Source organism: Salvelinus alpinus, chromosome 14, assembly GCF_045679555.1.
Source record: "Salvelinus alpinus chromosome 14, SLU_Salpinus.1, whole genome shotgun sequence".
Lineage (NCBI taxonomy): Eukaryota > Metazoa > Chordata > Actinopteri > Salmoniformes > Salmonidae > Salvelinus > Salvelinus alpinus.
This window is the reverse complement of record NC_092099.1, coordinates 12,729,391-12,749,370: the sequence shown is the minus strand read 5'-3', so window position 1 is coordinate 12,749,370 and position 19,980 is coordinate 12,729,391. Positions and strand designations below refer to the sequence as shown.

Sequence of the window (19,980 nt, the reverse complement as noted above, 5' to 3'; positions counted from 1 at the left end):
AGGCTCCACACTTCCCCCCAATTAGGATTATGCACCTAATAGGTTGTAAAAAGAACATAAAAGTGTCTGAGATTGACCAATATGTTTTTCTGAAAGTGACACGTCCTTTTTCTGACAGAATACAACAACAAAAAATCTCTATATACAGTGGGGAGAACAAGTATTTGATACACTGCCGATTTTGCAGGTTTTCCTACTTACAAAGCATGTAGAGGTCTGTAATTTTTATCATAGGTACACTTCAACTGTGAGAGACGAAATTTAAAACAAAAATCCAGAAAATCACATTGTATGATTTTTAAGTAATTAATTCGCATTTTATTGCATGACATAAGTATTTGATCACCTACCAACCAGTAAGGATTCCGGCTCTCACAGACCTGTTAGTTTTTCTTTAAGAAGCCCTCCTGTTCTCCACTCATTACCTGTATTAACTGCACCTGTTTGAACTCATTACCTGTATAAAAGACACCTGTCCACCCACTCAATCAAACAGACTCCAACCTCTCCACAATGGCCAAGACCAGAGAGCTGTGTAAGGACATCAGGGATAAAATTGTAGACCTGCACAAGGCTGGGATGGGCTACAGGACAATAGGTAAGCAGCTTGGTGAGAAGGCAACAACTGTTGGCGCAATTATTAGAAAATGGAAGAAGTTCAAGATGACGGTCAATCACCCTCGGTCTGGGGCTCCATGCAAGATCTCACCTCGTGGGGCATCAATGATCATGAGGAAGGTGAGGGATCAGCCCAGAACTACACGGCAGGACCTGGTCAATGACCTGAAGAGAGCTGGGACCACAGTCTCAAAGAAAACCATTAGTAACACACTACGCCGTCATGGATTAAAATCCTGCAGCGCACGCAAGGTCCCCCTGCTCAAGCCAGCGCATGTCCAGGCCCGTCTGAAGTTTGCCAATGACCATCTGGATGATCCAGAGGAGGAATTGGAGAAGGTCATGTGGTCTGATGAGACAAAAATAGAGCTTTTTGGTCTAAACTCCACTCGCCGTGTTTGGAGGAAGAAGAAGGATTAGTACAACCCCAAGAACACCATCCTAACCGTGAAGCTTGGAGGTGGAAACATCATTCTTTGGGGATGCTTTTCTGCAAAGGGGACAGGACGACTGCACCGTATTGAGGGGAGGATGGATGGGGCCATGCATCGCGAGATCTTGGCCAACAACCTCCTTCCCTCAGTAAGAGCATTGAAGATAGGTCGTGGCTGGGTCTTCCAGCATGACAACGACCCGAAACACACAGCCAGGGCAACTAAGGAGTGGCTCCGTAAGAAGCATCTCAAGGTCCTGGAGTGGCCTAGCCAGTCTCCAGACCTGAACCCAATAGAAAATCTTTGGAGGGAGCTGAAAGTCCGTATTGCCCAGCGACAGCCCCGAAACCTGAAGGATCTGGAGAAGGTCTGTATGGAGGAGTGGGCCAAAATCCCTGCTGCAGTGTGTGCAAACCTGGTCAAGAACTACAGGAAACGTATGATCTCTGTAATTGCAAACAAAGGTTTCTGTACCAAATATTAAGTTCTGCTTTTCTGATGTATCAAATACTTATGTCATGCAATAAAATGCAAATTAATTACTTAAAAATCATACAATGTGATTTTCTGGATTTTTGTTTTAGATTCCGTCTCTCACAGTTGAAGTGTACCTGTGATAAAAATTACAGACCTCTACATGCTTTGTAAGTAGGAAAACCTGCAAAATCGGCAGTGTATCAAATACTTGTTCTCCCCACTGTATATACTAATATATACTTTTCACCCCAAAAGGTAATAGGTCCAAAAGGCACCGCAGGGTAGGAATGACCCAGTCAGTACAGTGCAGGCAGCACCACACAGCTCTCTGGCCACCGGGCCATAATATGACCTCTCAAAGCCGATTACTCTTGTTAGGGTCGCTAAAAGGCCACAACCTCTTCCAACTGCCCATGGCCAGCACATGATTGGAATTCATTGTGTAGAAGTGACCAGGTTGAAAATAAACCTGTAAAACCACACCCTGTTATAATGTAGGCCTTTATCGATTGTGAGTGCTGAGAATATGGCCAGAGGAAATGTCCCCTATCCTGTAGGGAGAAAATGGTACTTGTACCTTGCTAACATCAACAAATAGGATCAATATCATGACTAGATTCACTCTCATTGAGGCTGTAGAAGCCTCTTGTGGAGGAAATAGCAGCAAATAGCCCGGTTGCCAATTTTGACAAAAATGTTCTCTGTAGGACAGCCTTTGTTTGGAGACTCTCTGGCCAGGCCTCTCTCTATCTGCAGCTCGCTGAGCCCTGAGAGCTGTAATGGACACTCACACTGAGTGCTGCTATTGGACGAGGAGATGCTTCATATGAGGACCTCGGGGTTATTACTAGTCAAGAAAGGAGCTTTCATGAATCAGGGTACACTCTACTTTCAAGAGCGGAAGCACTATACCCACATAGAACTATACTGGCTATGGCAAATTACTTCCAACGGGCGAGCCACACAGAGACAGAGCTACTTGAGACCGCATTTCATCAACATAACACATTGTGTCCACTGGGTGTGTCCGAAATGGCACCCTACGCCCTACGGTCTGTGGTCAAAAGTAGTGCACTACATGGGGTATCATTTCAGACGCGGACAGTGTCCCACACAACCCGACATGCCTTTTCCATTAGTCAAGACACCAGACCGATAATAATCTTCTCACAGCAGCACAGTGCATCCCTGACTGACTGACTTAATAAAAGCGGCGATATGCATAAACCAACAGAGAACCCCGGTATTAATAGCAGCCACTAAAATGTGTCCATTAAGCAATTTCCCCTCAAAAGTCACAGGCCATTAACCTCCTCTCTTATTTTCCCCAGCCGCATTTCACAATTAACATTCCTACTCAACAGCACACCATCACGTTCTTCAAACAGCAACACCAAGAGGTATGATCCCCCCCCCCCACCCAAAAAATTATTCACTGTTATCCAATGCTGCATAGGTGGATTACTGCAAACCATATCTTCCGATTAGATACAGTATGCGTCACCAATGGCACCCTATTCCCTATATAGTGCACTACTTTTGACCAGCGCTTGTCAAAAGTAACGCACTATTTAGCGGAACAGGGTCCCATTTAGGACGCTGAAAACCTCAGTTCCTTAAATAAATCCAGCAGCGGCAATACACAAGATGACGTCCATATAGCATCTCAACGTGAGCATGCAGTGAGGAGAGTTAGCCAGACATAGGAAAAGCTCAGCGATTTGAACGTAAACAGTAGCCTAGCCGATGTGTAAAGCCTATATTACTGTATGTTTGATTTTCCGACGGTATAATTTATTTTTGCTGATACTTTGGTCAAGTAAAGCAGAAATGTACCCGGTTTGTTGAAACGTCATATTTGATTAGTCTGTCTTGCGATTGTTTGTTCTCTCTCTCATTATTACTGTACCAGCTATGTTTTTATTTAGGTTAATTGCAAACAACTTTCTGAGATGGAACTTCGTTAGGCCTATAGATTCATTTAATGGTTTAGCATTAAAGAGTAGGCTATGTGTAACGCTCGTCGTATGAAGTAGAAGGAGACCAAGGTGCAGCGTGGTAAGTGTTCATGATATTTAATCAAACTGAACACTGAAACAAAATAATAAAGTAGAACAAAACAAAACAGTTCTGTCAGGTGCAGACACAAAACAGAAAACAACTACCCACAAAACACAGCTGGGAAAAAAAGGCTGCCTAAGTATGATTCCCAATCAGAGACAAAGATAGACAGCTGCCTCTAATTGGGAACCACACTCGGCCAAACACAAAGAAATAGAAACATAGAATTCCCACCCTAATCACACCCTGGCCTAACCAAAATAGAGAATAAAAACCTCTCTATGGCCAGGGCGTGACACTATGCCTAGGCCGACAAGTAACATTCACCTCGAATGGGTAACGGGGAGAAAAAGGAAATTACAATTTTCAAGCAATAAACCAGGAGAGGTAAAAAACGACGTTAGGCCCTATCTGACATTTTGCGCATCTTTGGTGCTTTCCGCTCTTTCTACAATCTACAGTGCCTTGCATAAGTATTCACCCCCCCTTTCGACATTTCCACATTTTATTGTGTTACAACCTGTCATTAAAATTGATTTAATTAGGATTTTTTGTCTCTGATCTACAGAAAAAAGTCTAATGTTCAAGTGGGCTTTTTTTTTTAAAGCATATTTTTCCAAATTATTTATAAATAAAAAAAAGTTAAAGTCTTGATTGTGTAAGTACTCACACCCTTTGCTGTGACACCACTAAATAAGCTCTGGTGCAACCGATTACCTTCAGAAGTCACACCATTAGTTGAATGGAGTCCCCCTGTGTGCAACTAAAGTGTCATGTGATCTCAGATTAAATACACCTTTTTCTGGAAAGCCCCAGAGTTTACTAGAGAGCATATCTAAACTAACAGCATCATTAAGCGCAAGGAGCTAACAGAACAACACTAGGATAAAGTTCTGAAGAGGCACCAATAAAAAAACATCCCAAACATTGAACATCCCCCTGAGCAGCGTTAAATCCATCATAAACAAAATGGAAAGAATATGACACAAGAGCGTCCACCAAAACTCAGTGACATCGTTTGTGACATCGCGATGTCCTCACCATCAACGATGGCTGTCAAACATCGTCGATAGACGACGCGATCGCAAAATCGCCCCAACCCTATTGGCTAACGTGATTAATGACGCCTCTCATGGACATATTTGTGTGTGGTGGTCCGTGAGGCGTGAGGAGGAACAGCACGCCGTCTTAACTGATGTCTTGGGAATACTTCCTCTAGCCCACCTCAGCCCAGGCAGCAACCCAAGGGCTGCTAGCTATAACCTATACAGTACAGTAGCACTTCACCAAAGGCTCATTTATACCCTACGCAAGTACGCAACGCAAAATGCCTAGCAAAAATACGTGTGCATCGGAGCAATTTGTAAATCGACACAAGATCAACATTTTGTTCAGCTTTTTGCGTTCTTGCGTGCGATATAAATTAGGCCCAAGCAGTGAACATCCCGCCATTTCTCCCTGGCTGCATTCCAAACACTTAAAAGACACACCCTCTCCCCTCAGCCCTCAAATGAAGTGGACACTTCGGATGACGTATCATGACGTCTGAGGAGTTGACACTTGCAGGGGCGAGGGGCGAGGGAAGAATGAATTTGATATGGAGCGCTCTTGCCCGGGAATGTGTCACTCGTTCAACTCACGGTTGTGTTTTCACCATGGAACTGTTGTGTGCCTTATACGCGCCACAGTCAATTATGATTGCATTTCATATCTTGGCTAGAAGACAACGCATCCGCAGACATCGAATGTTAGCCATCCTACTATATCAGGTCAAATCGAAATTTACAATGTATAAGTGTGATGTCAGGGAAAGTGGTGCGCAAGCTAACGTTTCCAAAAGCTAACCAAACAAAAACATCATTACTTTTACGAGACGTGTTTGAGCCGTCATGTGCATTAGTAGCACAATTTCTAACTTATTTACATTCGTTTTTTTACTTACACTTGTATGTTGACTTCTCCGAATTAATGTTGGTTTTAAGTATTGGCTGACTTTTCTTAGCGGATGTACAGTCATCGGCAATTGAATTATTGGGGCGTTTCAGAACATTTTTATTTAGTTTTATTGAAACTTTATTTAACTAGGCCAGTCAGTTAAGAACATAATTGTACATTCGCAAACTCGATCAAAACCGAGGGCTGCCAACTTCCCTTGCTTGGCTAATCAACGACAAAGATGGCCGCGGGGATTCCCCCAAGGGCACAAGGTGAAGGTGTGTCTTTTATGACTTTGAAACGCAGCCCCTGTTACTGTCCACATCAAACATTTTTCAACATCTGCTACCATCGACAACATACTGTGTGTTTGTTTTCCGCAGAAATGTCATGGCTCGTCAAACTGAAAGGTGAATTGATGAGAATGTCTAGGATGACGTCGCCATCTCTGTTCCATATACACAGCCCATTTAGATGTCAATTCGCCGCCACTGTATTCCTGTGCCAAGAGGCTAAACTACGGCCCACTGCTGCAACTGAGGAAGTAGCTATGTTTCAAGCTATGACCAGCATGTAGGCTCTCTGTGTGTGTGTGAGTGTGTGTGTATACATGCATGTGTGTGTGCTCATTACCTGCCGCTAGCAGTGTCTGGCGATTCGGCCCCAAGTCTGCATCTTTCCAGCTGATTGGCCACAATCTGTCTCTCCACTTCCAGCTCCCTGGTCAGCCTCTCAAACTGGAGCTCCTGCAGAAGGACAGCAAAGTCAGGAACACAAGGTCAGAGATGCCTTACAGAATGGCTCCCTTGTAAAATAGGTATTATGGTCTGAGTGGGATTTCCTGCTTCAATAAAGGTTCAATGAAACTACATGGATGAAGATGATGCCGAGGAGGAGGAAGGATAACAGTTTGACAGCTCTGAGGAACAGAAGCGTGTACAGACGCCGCGCCATAGAGGACGTACAAAAACACCACACACACAATAGCTCCGTAATAGCTCGGGGGAAACGCTACGCCTTGGAAAACAAAGTAACCATTTGAAACGCGCACACACACACACACACACACACACACACATCACAATGCGCAGCCCACACACAGAGATTGAAGTACCACTTTAGCCTGGGCAAAAACAGTGTTATTCAACCGTGCTTCTACTAGCTTGTTGGCAGGGAGCAATGCAGGAAGCAGCATCTGACTTTTCTAACTATCGAACCCCAGTGAGGCTGCCTGCCTAGGGTTCTACCTGGGCTCTCTTTCTCTGTGTCTCAGCCTGGCTTCAAGCACTGCAGCATGTCACAGGAAGAGAGCCTCACATATACAAACGCGCGGACACACAGTACACTACTAGACCTACATGTATACATACATAACACACACACACACACACACACACACACACACACACACACACACACACACACACACACACACACACACACACACACACACACACACACACACACACACACACACACACACACACACACACACACACACACACACACACACACACACACACAGCCCTTTCCTTGCACCCATGCCACCACCGCTCTGTCACACACAGACATGCCGGGACTCAGTCGGTTTCTCTCTCTTTCTCTCACGTACACAGACCCATTCCCACTCACCTTAATAGGCGATAATCTAGCTAGACTAGCTCTCTCTCTCTCTCCCCAGCCCAGCTGTAGCCCCTTCCATATAACTGTAGCCAGTCACAGCCCTCTACTCCACCAGAGGAAGTAAGTCCTGTGGCTTCAGGCTGCCCACGCTTCACGCCTCATCTCCACCACCCCTCTTTAACTTCTGGAGGTGCCACGAGAATGTCTCTCTTGACTGGAGACTCATTTGGCTCAGAAGAGAGCGTTAGCTAGTGCTCCCCCTCTGGCCCGCCCGCCCTCTCTCCCTCCCTCCCCTCCTCCTCCGCCTGCCTTGCATTGCCTTGTGCCCTCCCCTGGCTCAGTAGTGGCCATGTGCAGCCTGGCTGCTGCAGAGAGGGGAGAGGGGAGCTCTGCTAAGCCCTGCCGCTCCACACAGAGAGAGAGAGAGAGAGAGAGACAGAGACAGAGACACAGGCCACGCTGCAGTTTCCTCAGGAAGTAGGAACATCGAAACGGTGGCTCTGCTCCCGCCGCTAGCACACACAGAACAGAGGATACTATTCCGGAACGGGGACTGAAACAGACCCCTCTGTAGAGTATATTACAGCTCTCTGTCCTGACAGGAAGACTGACACTGATATACTTAGAAGGAAATGATCAATAAATCCTTCGCGGCAGCCGCTTTAGAGACGCATGGAATAAACGAGGGGGACTTATTTTCTGTTTCAAGAACCAAGAATCTGTGTGCACATTTGTGAAACAAAACTATTGTATAGACGTAGTCAACAAAGATAATGGCATAGAGAACACGTTAAGACGAAATCTCCTTATCGGTTTAGTCTGAGTCTTGCTATTCCAGGTTCTCTGTTATTTAATCAAATATAATAAAAGTTTGCGGTCTTCGAGACGATGGTATCTTTTTAGTGACGTCTAGGAAAATATGGCCACGGGTGATCTTGTAACTGCTCAACCATCTGAATGAAGCTCAACACCGCAATCTAACAGCGCTAGTGTACTGTGTGTGTGTGTGTGTGTGTGTGTGTGTGTGTGTGTGTGTGTGTGTGTGTGTGTGTGTGTGTGTTTGTGTGTGTGTGTGTGTGTGCAAACCCAACAGCTTGTACCTATCCCCATGCACTCTCAGCAGCACTGAAGCACTCACACCACATTACACCTACTATTAAACTTCTCTGATAGCGCATGAAGATCACTGATACGTGCATGTCTCTGCCCATTACACTTTCATATGCATCTCTTCAAAGCGGGTGTGCAGTTTAACTGGCTACGCTGTCAAATCACTAGCGTGGGAGTATCTGTTTAGACTACAGCAGAGTAGCAGGGTCTAAAAACAGATAAAGAGTGCCCCTTTTAAACGCCCATAAAATCTCTGAACTAATAGACTTTACAGTTCGCGGTGCAGGCTAAGAGAGTTGTGGTCATCATTTGGCATCCCAGAGAAAAGTAGGCCGCCGGAATCCAAGAGTTAATATTGTGGTACAGAGAGTGTTGTTGTGTATAAGAAAGTACATTTGAGAGCCTGATAGAAACACAGATAACGGGCTGCGTCCCGACTGACACCCTATTCCCTATGTGCAGATGTAGGACCTTAATTTGAGACAGTTTGCTACAGCAGGAAAATAATGTGGATTATAATGAATGATACATTTTTTTGGAGGCTTTGATACATTTTAGTTAGGGCAAATCGAGTCAGACAATTTAAAGTGGAAATTACAAACTTTAGAAGCCCTTTTAAACCTCGAAGACGCGACAAGTTTGCATATCCTGCCGTGCAGGAAAATTCTCAGCAACAAAAGACTGATCAAATGAAGATCTGTACTGCACTACTTTTGACCAGAGCCTATATAGGGAATAGGGTGCCATTTGGGATGGAAAGGGTGAACGACCCTTCCAGGAAGAAAATAACACAGATAGGCTTCAGTTCCACAGCCTCCTCCCTTTCTCATTGGCTCACTGCAGAAAACACTTGTCACATGATACAACACAATCCTTTCATGGACCATTTATGACCAGAAAAACACTTTAAATCACACATTCTGGAAGATGTACACATTTTTGTGAGTAAACACAAAGAAATGGGTGTCTTATGTCATGAACATGGTTGGTTCACCATTTATTTGCCTTCTCCTGTTTGACTGTGCAGCCTTGAATGTCCGAGGGGCGTAAACGTGGTCTCAGAGCTACTAGATAATGCACAGCCAAGGGCAAACAGTGTTGCTTCTTCTACTGAATAACTCCAATGCAGCAGGTTTCTATAGAATCCAGATTGTGTTTCTGATGAGACAGTGCAGAGAGGCATCTGCTGCTGCCATATGGCTCTAAATGCTTGATCCCAGTTCCAAGCCTGTCCTACCCACGCTCTGTACCCCAAGCCTGTCCTACCATGCTCTGTATCCCAAGCCTGTCCTACCATGCTCTGTACCCCAAGCCTGTCCTACCCACGCTCTGTACCCCAAGCCTGTCCTACCCACGCTCTGTACCCCAAGCCTGTCCTACCCACGCTCTGTACCCCAAGCCTGTCCTACCATGCTCTGTACCCCAAGCCTGTCCTACCCACGCTCTGTACCCCAAGCCTGTCCTACCCATGCTCTGTACCCCAAGCCTGTCCTACCCACGCTCTGTACACCAAGCCTGTCCTACCCACGCTCTGTACCCCAAGCCTGTCCTACCCACGCTCTGTACCCCAAGCCTGTCCTACCCACGCTCTGTACCCCAAGCCTGTCCTACCCACGCTCTGTACCCCAAGCCTGTCCTACCCACGCTCTGTACCCCAAGCCTGTCCTACCCACGCTCTGTACCCCAAGCCTGTCCTACCCACGCTCTGTACCCCAAGCCTGTCCTACCCACGCTCTGTACCCCAAGCCTGTCCTACCCACGCTCTGTACTCCAAGCCTGTCCTACCCACGCTCTGTACTCCAAGCCTGTCCTACCCAAGCTCTGTATCCCAAGCCTCTCCTACCCACGCTCTGTACTCCAAGCCTGGCCTACCCACGCTCTGTACCCCAAGCCTGTACTACCCACGCTCTGTACCCCAAGCCTGTCCTACCCACGCTCTGTACCCCAAGCCTGTCCTACCCACGCTCTGTACCCCAAGCCTGTCCTACCCACGCTCTGTACCCCAAGCCTGTCCTACCCATGCTCTGTACCCCAAGCCTGTACTACCCACGCTCTGTACCCCAAGCCTGTCCTACCCACGCTCTGTACTCCAAGCCTGTCCTACCCACGCTCTGTACTCCAAGCCTGTCCTACCCATGCTCTGTATCCCAAGCCTGTCCTACCCACGCTCTGTACTCCAAGCCTGTCCTACCCAAGCTCTGTATCCCAAGCCTGTCCTACCCACGCTCTGTACTCCAAGCCTGGCCTACCCACGCTCTGTACCCCAAGCCTGTCCTACCCACGCTCTGTACCCCAAGCCTGTCCTACCCACGCTCTGTACCCCAAGCCTGTACTACCCACGCTCTGTACCCCAAGCCTGTCCTACCCACGCTCTGTACCCCAAGCCTGTCCTACCCACGCTCTGTACCCCAAGCCTGCCCTACCCACGCTCTGTACCCCAAGCCTGTCCTACCCATGCTTTGTACTCCAAGCCTGTCCTACCCACGCTCTGTACTCCAAGCCTGTCCTACCCATGCTCTGTATCCCAAGCCTGTCCTACCCACGCTCTGTACTCCAAGCCTGTCCTACCCACGCTCTGTACTCCAAGCCTGGCCTACCCACGCTCTGTACCCCAAGCCTGTACTACCCACGCTCTGTACCCCAAGCCTGTCCTACCCATGCTCTGTACCCCAAGCCTGTCCTACCCACGCTCTGTACACCAAGCCTGTCCTACCCACGCTCTGTACCCCAAGCCTGTCCTACCCATGCTCTGTACTCCAAGCCTGTACTACCCACGCTCTGTACTCCAAGCCTGTCCTACCCATGCTCTGTATCCCAAGCCTGTCCTACCCACGCTCTGTACTCCAAGCCTGTCCTACCCACGCTCTGTATCCCAAGCCTGTCCTACCCATGCTCTGTACCCCAAACCTGTACTACCCACGCTCTGTATCCCAAGCCTGTCCTACCCATGCTCTGTATCCCAAGCCTGTACTACCCATGCTCTGTACCCCAAGCCTGTCCTACCCACGCTCTGTACCCCAAGCCTGCCCTACCCACGCTCTGTACCCCAAGCCTGTCCTACCCATGCTCTGTACTCCAAGCCTGTACTACCCACGCTCTGTACTCCAAGCCTGTCCTACCCATGCTCTGTATCCCAAGCCTGTCCTACCCACGCTCTGTATCCCAAGCCTGTCCTACCCATGCTCTGTACCCCAAACCTGTACTACCCACGCTCTGTATCCCAAGCCTGTCCTACCCATGCTCTGTACCCCAAACCTGTACTACCCACGCTCTGTACTCCAAGCCTGTCCTACCCACGCTCTGTACCCCAAACCCGCCTCCACTGTGGAACGCCTGCCTGCATGGAGGAGATTCAGAGCTTCCTGTACGAAGCACAGCTAGCTAGCCTCTCCGTCTCTACCCTGCAGCAAGCAATCCTCCCCTCTTGCATCTGCTCGGTCTTTTCCTCTCTCAGGTGGCCATCAATATTATTAAGACGTCGTCCTCAACGTCCCTCTCCTTGTCCTTTATTAGCCTATGACGCAAAAAAGAAAACATATTTTATGACTTTTACCTCTCTCTCATACATTTCAACAGGAATTTCCAGAGGATAGGTCATCACGAGCCTTATGAAGCCCGCGACAAATGTGGATCCAATACATTCATTATTAGCTTCTCACACCAGGCTGTTACAGATGTAGGATCGTAATTTGATCACCCTTTTGCAGGAGAACTTTACAATTAAATGTATAGTGTACTTGAGGTTTAAAAAGGCTTCTAAGGTTTGTAATTTCCACTTCGAAATTTAAGAATTGATTTTCTCTTACGAAACAAATGTATCAACCCCTACAAAAATGTCCATTAATTCACATTTCCTGGTGATGCAGGATTATTTTCCGGTGTAGCAAACTGGTTCAAATTAAGATCCTACATCTGTACTTGTCGCTACAGGCGGCAACCTAATGAAACAAGAACAAAGACAACACAGCCTAAGTGGCGCGTCCATTACAGCCTCAAATAGACCGGCTCTGCTCTGGTCCCCATGTATAATTCATTGAGTTTGCAGAGTCAGTGAAACACAAAATGGGACACATCTATTCAGCTTAATGATGCGACGCGTCAGGACGAAGGCCGCGGTAACGACCATTAAACAAGGCCCGTGTTTATCTAGCCCATGTCGCCGGCGGGGGGGGGGGGTGCAGCGAGAGCCCTCTCTCCCCCCTCGGTCCGTGCCAGGCTTAGTGGAAGGAGGGTTGGAGACAATGAAGGCTGGTCGTCCTGTACCAACATGCGCTTTGCTCTGCTAAGCTCTGCTCATTGTTTGGCATGACAATGAGTGTCAGTCCTCGGGCCTGACTGCCCTGTCACCCAGCGCTGAATCAGATCCTGTCCCCCTCTGTCTCGGCCTGTCCTACTTCATAGGGCCTAGTACAAACCGATGACATACCACCACGCCACGGGTTGCATGACCCCTTGTAGAGGCATAATGGACAGTGACTCTGGTAGCTTCAAGCATTGGCCTCTACTCTACTCCACCTACAGGTCTACACTTGACATGAACGGCTGCGTCCTAAAATAGCCCCCTATTTTTTTATTTAACCTTTATTTATCCAGCAAATCCCATTGAGAGGTCCCTTTATAACTTTGAAGTGCACTACATTTAACACCGGTCATTTGGGATGTACTCGTGATAAGACAACGGAGGGCCACTCGCAACATTTTTCCAAAACCCTGAAAATAAAATTCTATGAAATAGAACAAGTAGGAATTGAAGAGTTCGGTAGTTTTAGGTCACGTTCAACACCGCATAAAGAATTAGAAAGACTGCAACACTGGCATTGTAACTTCATACCAGAGAGGAAGAGAAGCAGACCAGTCTTTGGCCCTATAGGCCAGGCACAGTGAGGTCACGCCAACGTTATACAGGCTCAACTGTGTCAGTGTATTTTCAGTAGCAGAGTCATACAGTATATAGAGGTATCGGGCTCTGATTAGAGGCTGTTGATCATTTCCACTCCAGCAGGCTCTCCTCTCTTCATGTCCTGATTGGGCGTGATTGAGCCATCATGTTCAGAGGGCTAGTTTGGGTGACCCTGGCTTGACCGGCTTGGGCCAGAAGAAGCATAGGATTTTATGGAACGCTCTTTGTCGGCTCTCAAACATCAGCTCCGACATAGTAATCACGCCGTTAAGCCGAGATAAAAAATAACTCAGCCAGAGCATGCAAATATAATAGTAGATGTCATTTAACCAGATGCTTTTATCCAAAGGGACTTATAGTCACGTGTGCATACATTTTACTTATGGGTGGTCCTGGGAATCGAACCCACTACCTTGGCATTACAAGAGCCATGCTCTACCAATTTAGCTGCAAAGGACCATATGAAAACATGAGGGGATAGTCTAGGTCCAGTGTACAACAGTAGGCTCCCCATGTCCTGTCCCAGAGGAACACCAAGCATCCTCCTCCTCACACCACGTCACTGTTTGGTGGATCTTTTTTAACACTTATATTCAACTCTCCTTACATATTTATTGCACTTACAGTTGAAGTCGGACGTTTACATACACTTAGGTTGGAGTCATTAAAACTCGTTTTTCAACCACTCCACAAATTTCTTGTTAACAAACTATAGTTTTGGCAAGTCGGTTAAGACATCTACTTTGTGCATGACACAAATAATTTTTCCAACAATTGTTTACGGACAGATTATTTCACTTATAATTCACTGTATCACAATTCCAGTGGGTCAGAAGTTTACATACACTAAGTTGACTGTGCCTTTAAACAGCTTGGAAAATTCAAGAAAATGATGTCATGGCTTTAGAAGCTTTTGATAGGCTAATTGACATCATTTGAGTCAATTGGAGGTGTACCTGTGGATGCATTTCAAGGCCTACCTTCAAACTCAGTGCCTCTTTGCTTGACATCATGGGAAAATCAAAAGAAATCAGCCAAAGACCTCAGAAAAAAAATTGAGACCTCCACAAGTCTGGTTCATCCTTGGGAGCAATTTCCAAACGCCTGAAGGTACCACGTCCATCTGTACAAACAATAGTACGCAAGTATAAACATCATGGGACCATGCAGCAATCATACCGCTCAGGAAGGAGACACGTTCTGTGTCCTAGAGATGAACGTACTTTGGTGCGAAATGTGCAAATCAATCCCAGAACAACAGCAAAGGACCTTGTGAAAATGCTGGAGGAAACAGGTACAAAAGTATCTATATTCAAAGTAAAACGAGTTCTATATCGACATAACCTGAAAGGCCGCTCAGCAAGGAAGAAGCCAATTTGTAAGTCGCTCTGGATAAGAGCGTCTGCTAAATGACTTAAATGTAAATGTAAATGTAAGCCACTGCTCCAAAACTGCCATAAAAAAAGCCAGACTACGGTTTGAAACTGCACATGGGGACAAAGATCGTACTTTTTGGAGAAATGTCCTCTGGTCTGATGAAACAAAAATAGAACTGTTTGGCCATAATGACCATCGTTATGTTTGGAGGAAAAAGGGGGAGGCTTGCAAGCCGAAGAACACCATCCTGACCGTGAAGCACGGGGGTGGCAGCATCATGTTGTGGGGGTGCTTTGCTGCAGGAGGGACTGGTGCACTTCACAAAATAGATGGCATCATGAGGAGGGAAATGGTGTGGATATATTGAAGCAACATCTCAAGACATCAGTCAGGAAGTTAAAGCTTGGTCGCAAATGGGTCTTCCAAATGGACAATGACCCCAAGCATACTTCCAAAGTTGTGGCAAAATGGCTTAAGGACAACAAAGTCAAGGTATTGGAGTGGCCATCACAAAGCCCTGACCTCAATCCTATAGAAAATTTGTGGCAGAACTGAAAAAGCGTGTGCGAGGAAGGAGGCCTACAAACCTGACTCAGTTACACCAGCTCTGTCAGGAGTAATGGGCCAAAATTCACCCAATTTATTGTGGGAAGCTTGTGGAAGGCTACTTGAAACGTTTGACCCAAGCAATGCTACCAAATACTAATTGAGTGTATGTAAACTTCTGACCCACTGATGAAAGAAATAAAAGCTGAAATAAATCATTCTCTCTACTATTATTCTGACATTTCACATTCTTAAAATAAAGTGGTGATCCTAACTGACCTAAGACAGGGAATTGTTACTAAGATTAAATTTCATGAATTGTGAAAAACTGAGTTTAAATGTATTTGGCTAAGTGTATGTAAACTTCTGACTTCAACTGTACATGTTGTATCTTCCATATTCCTGGCTGCACAATGAATTACACAACCGGAACAATAAAGTTGGAATTGGATTGAATTGAGGAGGCCCAATGACAGGTAAAGCCAGAGGTGGCATGTCCCTCTCCTAGACACGTCCTCACGCTCTGCTCAACCATAGGAGATAGAGACAATAAATGACAACACACGACATCTGCAATTTTACCATCCCCGAGCAGCGAAGGATTTCAATATATTTTCATGCGGCACTTTAATGCATATCTAATGCTTTTGTAGCATGATGGGTATTGTGACGGCTAACAGCGAGTGCTTTTCTTGGAGTTCTTTTGCGAGGTCTGAGACCACCTGAAAGGCGGCATAGTAGAACAAGTTCTAATCCTACTGTACTTCACACTTTTCGACCACATTGCCATGATAGATGGATATCACTAGAATCATCGTTATCATGGGGTTTGTGAACATTTCTAAAGCCCCCTTCTCAAACGGATGATCCCTGCTCAGAGACAAACAACAGTAGCAATATGAATCATCAACATGTTGACAGAAGAAAACAATACCAATCTGCAACAGCACAGCAGGGTGTCGTTCATAGGTCTCTTCTACAACAATCAAAGTGTTGGAATTCAAAGGAAGTCCATTGGTATAAGTTTCACCTGGAAGTGAAGCTATAGCATACTATAGAAGACTAGTAGTAGACTACTAGTGAATTAATAATAGACTAATACTAGACCTTTCAGTGTGGGGACAAAGGCAGTCCCTTTCTTCAACATGTCTCCTACCTGACTTTAGTGGAGAAAGCAGTGTGGTACAGTACTGACGACATCATGACTAGCCTGTCAGCGAATACAGCGAAATGAACGATTGAGAAGCCATGATGCGGAGGTGAGTGAAATAGATGTACATTTCCTGCTGTCGACTCAGCACTTCCTCTGCCACACACATATATAGCAGATAGACAAGAATGGTGAGGTACAGGGCATTCGGAAAGTATTCAGAGCCCTTGACTTTTTGTAACGTTACAGCCTTACTCTAAAATTGATTACAATTGTTTTCCCCCTCGTCAATCTACACACAAAACCACCTAATGACAAAGCCAAAACAGTTGTTTGTTGTACGATTTTTTTTTTTTATGTAAATGTAAAATAATTTAAATATCACATTTACATAAGTATTCAGACCCTTTACTCAGTACTTTGTGGAAACACAAGCTCTGTCAGGTTGGATGGGGAGTGTCAGGTCTCTCCAGAGATGTTCGATCGGGCTCTGGCTGGGCCACTCAAGGACATTCAGAGACTTGTCCCAAAGCCACTCCTGCGTTATCTTCGCTGTGCGCTTAGGGTCGTTGTCCTGTTGGAAGGTGAACCTTTGCCCCAGTCTGAGGTCCTGAGCGCTCTGGAGCAGATTTTCATCAAGGATCTCTCTGTACTTTGCACCATTCATCTTTCCCTCGATCCTGACTAGTCTCCCAGTCCCTGCCGCTGAAAAACATCCGCACAGCATGATGCAGCCACCATCATGCTTCACCGTAGGGATAGTGCCAGGTTTCCTCCAGACGTGACGCTTAGCATTCAGGCCAAAGAGTTCAATCTTGGTTTCATCAGACCAGAGAATCTTGTTTGTCATGTTCTGAGAGTCTTTAGGCAAACTCCAAGCGGCTGTCATGTGCCTTTTACTGAGGAGTGGCTTCCGTCTGGCCACTCTACCATAAAGGCCTGATTGTCAGAGCGATGCAGAGGTGGTTGTCCTTCTGGAAGGTTCTCCCATCTCCACAGAGGAACTCTGGAGCTCTGTCAGAGTGACCATCGGGTTCTTGGTCACCTCCCTGACCAAGACCCTTCTCCCCAGATTGCTCAGTTTGGCCGGGAAGTCTTGGTGGTTCCGAACTTCTTCCATTTCAGAATGATGGAGGCAACTGTGTAATTTTAATATATATATATATTACCTTTATTTAACTAGGCTAGTCAGTTAAGAACATTCTTATTTACAATGTCAGCCTACCTGGGAACAGTGGGTTAACTGCCTTGTTCAGGGGCAGAACGACAGATTTTTACCTTGTCAGCTCGGGGATTCGATCCGCCCCAACCCTCTAACCACTAGGCTACCTGCCGCCCCTTGGGAACCTTCAATGCTGCAGAAATGTTTTGGTACCCTTCCCGAGATCTGTGCCTCAACACAATCCTGTCTGGGAGCTCTACGGACAATTCCTTCGACCTCGTGGCTTGTTTTTTTTCTCTGACATGCACTGTCAACTGTGGGACCTTTATATAGACCGGTGTGTGCCTTTCCAAATCATGTCCAATCAATGGAATTTACCATAGCTGGACTCCAATCAAGTTGTAGAAACATCTCAAGGATGATCAATGGAAACAGGATGCACCTGAGCTCAATTTCGAGTCTCACAGCAAAGGGTCTGAATACTTATGTGAATAAGCTATTTCAGTTTTTTATTTTGAATACATTTGCGGGGGGAAAAAACATTTTTGCTGTTTCATTCTGGGGTATTGTGTGTAGATTGATGAGGAAGAAAATGTATTTAATCATTTTAGAATTAGGCTGTAACGTAAGAACATTTGGAAAAAGTCAAGGGATCTGAATTAGAGGTCGACCGATTATGATTTTTCACCACCGATACCGATTATTGGAGGACCAAAAAAAGACGATACCGATTTAAATCGGCCATTTTTTAAAATGTATTTGTTATAATGACAATTACAACAACACTTACTCTAACTTAATAGAATACATCAATAAAATCAATTTAGCCTCAAATAAGTAATGAAACATGTTCAATTTGGTTTAAATAATGCAAAAACAAAGTGTTGGAGAAGAAAGTAAAAGTACAATATGTGCCATGTAAAAAAGCTAACGTTTAAGTTCCTTGCTCAGAACATGAGAACATATGAAAGCTGGTGGTTCCTTTTAACATGAGTCTTCAATCTTCCCAGGTAAGAAGTTTTAGGTTGTAGTTATTATAGGAACTATAGGACTATTTCTCTCTATACCATTTGTATTTCATATACCTTTGACTATTGGATGTTCTTATAGGCACTTTAGTATTGCCAGTGTAACAGTATAGCTTCCGTCCCTCTCCTCGCTCCTACCTGGGCTTGAACCAGGAACACATCGACAACAGCCACCCTCGAAGCATCGTTACCCATCGCTCCACAAAAGCCGCGGCCCTTGCAGAGCAAGGGGAATAACTACTCCAAGTCTCAGAGCGAGTGACGTTTGAAACGCTATTAGCGCGCACCCCGCTAACTAGCTAGCCATTTCACATCGGTTACACCAGCCTAATCTCGGGAGTTGATAGGCCATAAACAGCGCAATGCTTGAAGCACAGCGAAGAGCTGCTGGCAAACGCACTAAAGTGTTGTTTGAATGACTGCTTACGAGCCTGCTGCTGCCTACCACCGCTCAGTCCAGACTGCTCTATCAAATCATAGACTTAATTATAATATAACAAAACACAGAAATACGAGCCTTTGGTCATTACTATGGTAGATTCCGGAAACTATAATAAAATATATATATAATTTTATTATATAATTTTACTATATAAAACAAAACGTTTATTCTTTCAGTGAAATACAGAACCGTTCCGTATTTTATCTAACGGGTGGCATCCCTAAGTCTAAATATTGCTGTTACATTGTACAACCTTCAATGTTATGTCATAATTATGTAAAATTCTGGCAAATTAATTATGTTAGGAATTAATGGACTTCACACAGTTCGCAACGAGCCAGGCGGCCCAAACTGCTGCATATACCCTGACTGCTTGCACGGAACGCAAGAGAAGTGACACAATTTCCCTAGTTATAAGAAATTCATGTTAGCAGGCAATATTAATTAAATATGCAGGTTTAAAAATATATAGTTGTGTATTGATTTTAAGAAAGGCATTGATGTTTATGGTTAGGTACATTGGTGCAACGACAGTGCTTTTTTCACGAATGCGCTTGTTAAATCATCACCCGTTTGGCGAAGTAGGCTGTGATTCAATGAGAAATTAACAGGCACCACATCGATTATATGCAACACAGGACACGCTAGATAAACTAGTAATATTATCAACCATGTGTAGTTAACTAGTGATTATGTTAAGATTGATTGTTTTTTATAAAATAAGTTTAACGCTAGCTAGAAACTTACCTTGGCTTCTTGCTGCCCTCGCGTAACAGGTAGTCAGCCTGCCACGCAGGCTCTTCATGGAGTGGAATGTAAGGCAGGTGGTTAGAGCGTTGGACTAGTAACCGGAAGGTTGCAAAAAACGAATCCCCGATCTGACAAGGTTAAAATCTGTCGTTCTGCCCCTGAACAAGGCAGTTAACCCACCGTTCCTAGGCCATCATTGAAAATAAGAATGTGTTCTTAACTGACTTGCCTAGATAAATAAAGGTGTAAACATTTTTTTTAATAAATCGGTCACAATCGGTGTCCAAAAATACCGATTTCCGATTGTTATGAAAACTTGAAATCGGCCCTAATTAATCGGCCATTCCGATTAATCGGTCGACCTCTA

The 19,980-nt window shown here is 45.4% G+C and overlaps 1 protein-coding gene across 6 annotated transcripts in view; it reads right to left on the bottom strand.

Annotated features, from left to right (window-relative positions):
* The window catches only part of LOC139538435 (plakophilin-4-like), a 143,787-nt gene that overhangs the window by 82,225 nt on the left and 41,582 nt on the right, over positions 1–19,980 (bottom strand). For all 6 annotated transcript variants that reach the window (XM_071340448.1, XM_071340449.1, XM_071340450.1 and 3 more), the window contains one exon: positions 6,159–6,271. In XM_071340448.1, the coding sequence (XP_071196549.1) occupies positions 6,159–6,271 (113 nt within the window). The remainder of the gene's footprint in view (positions 1–6,158; positions 6,272–19,980) is intronic.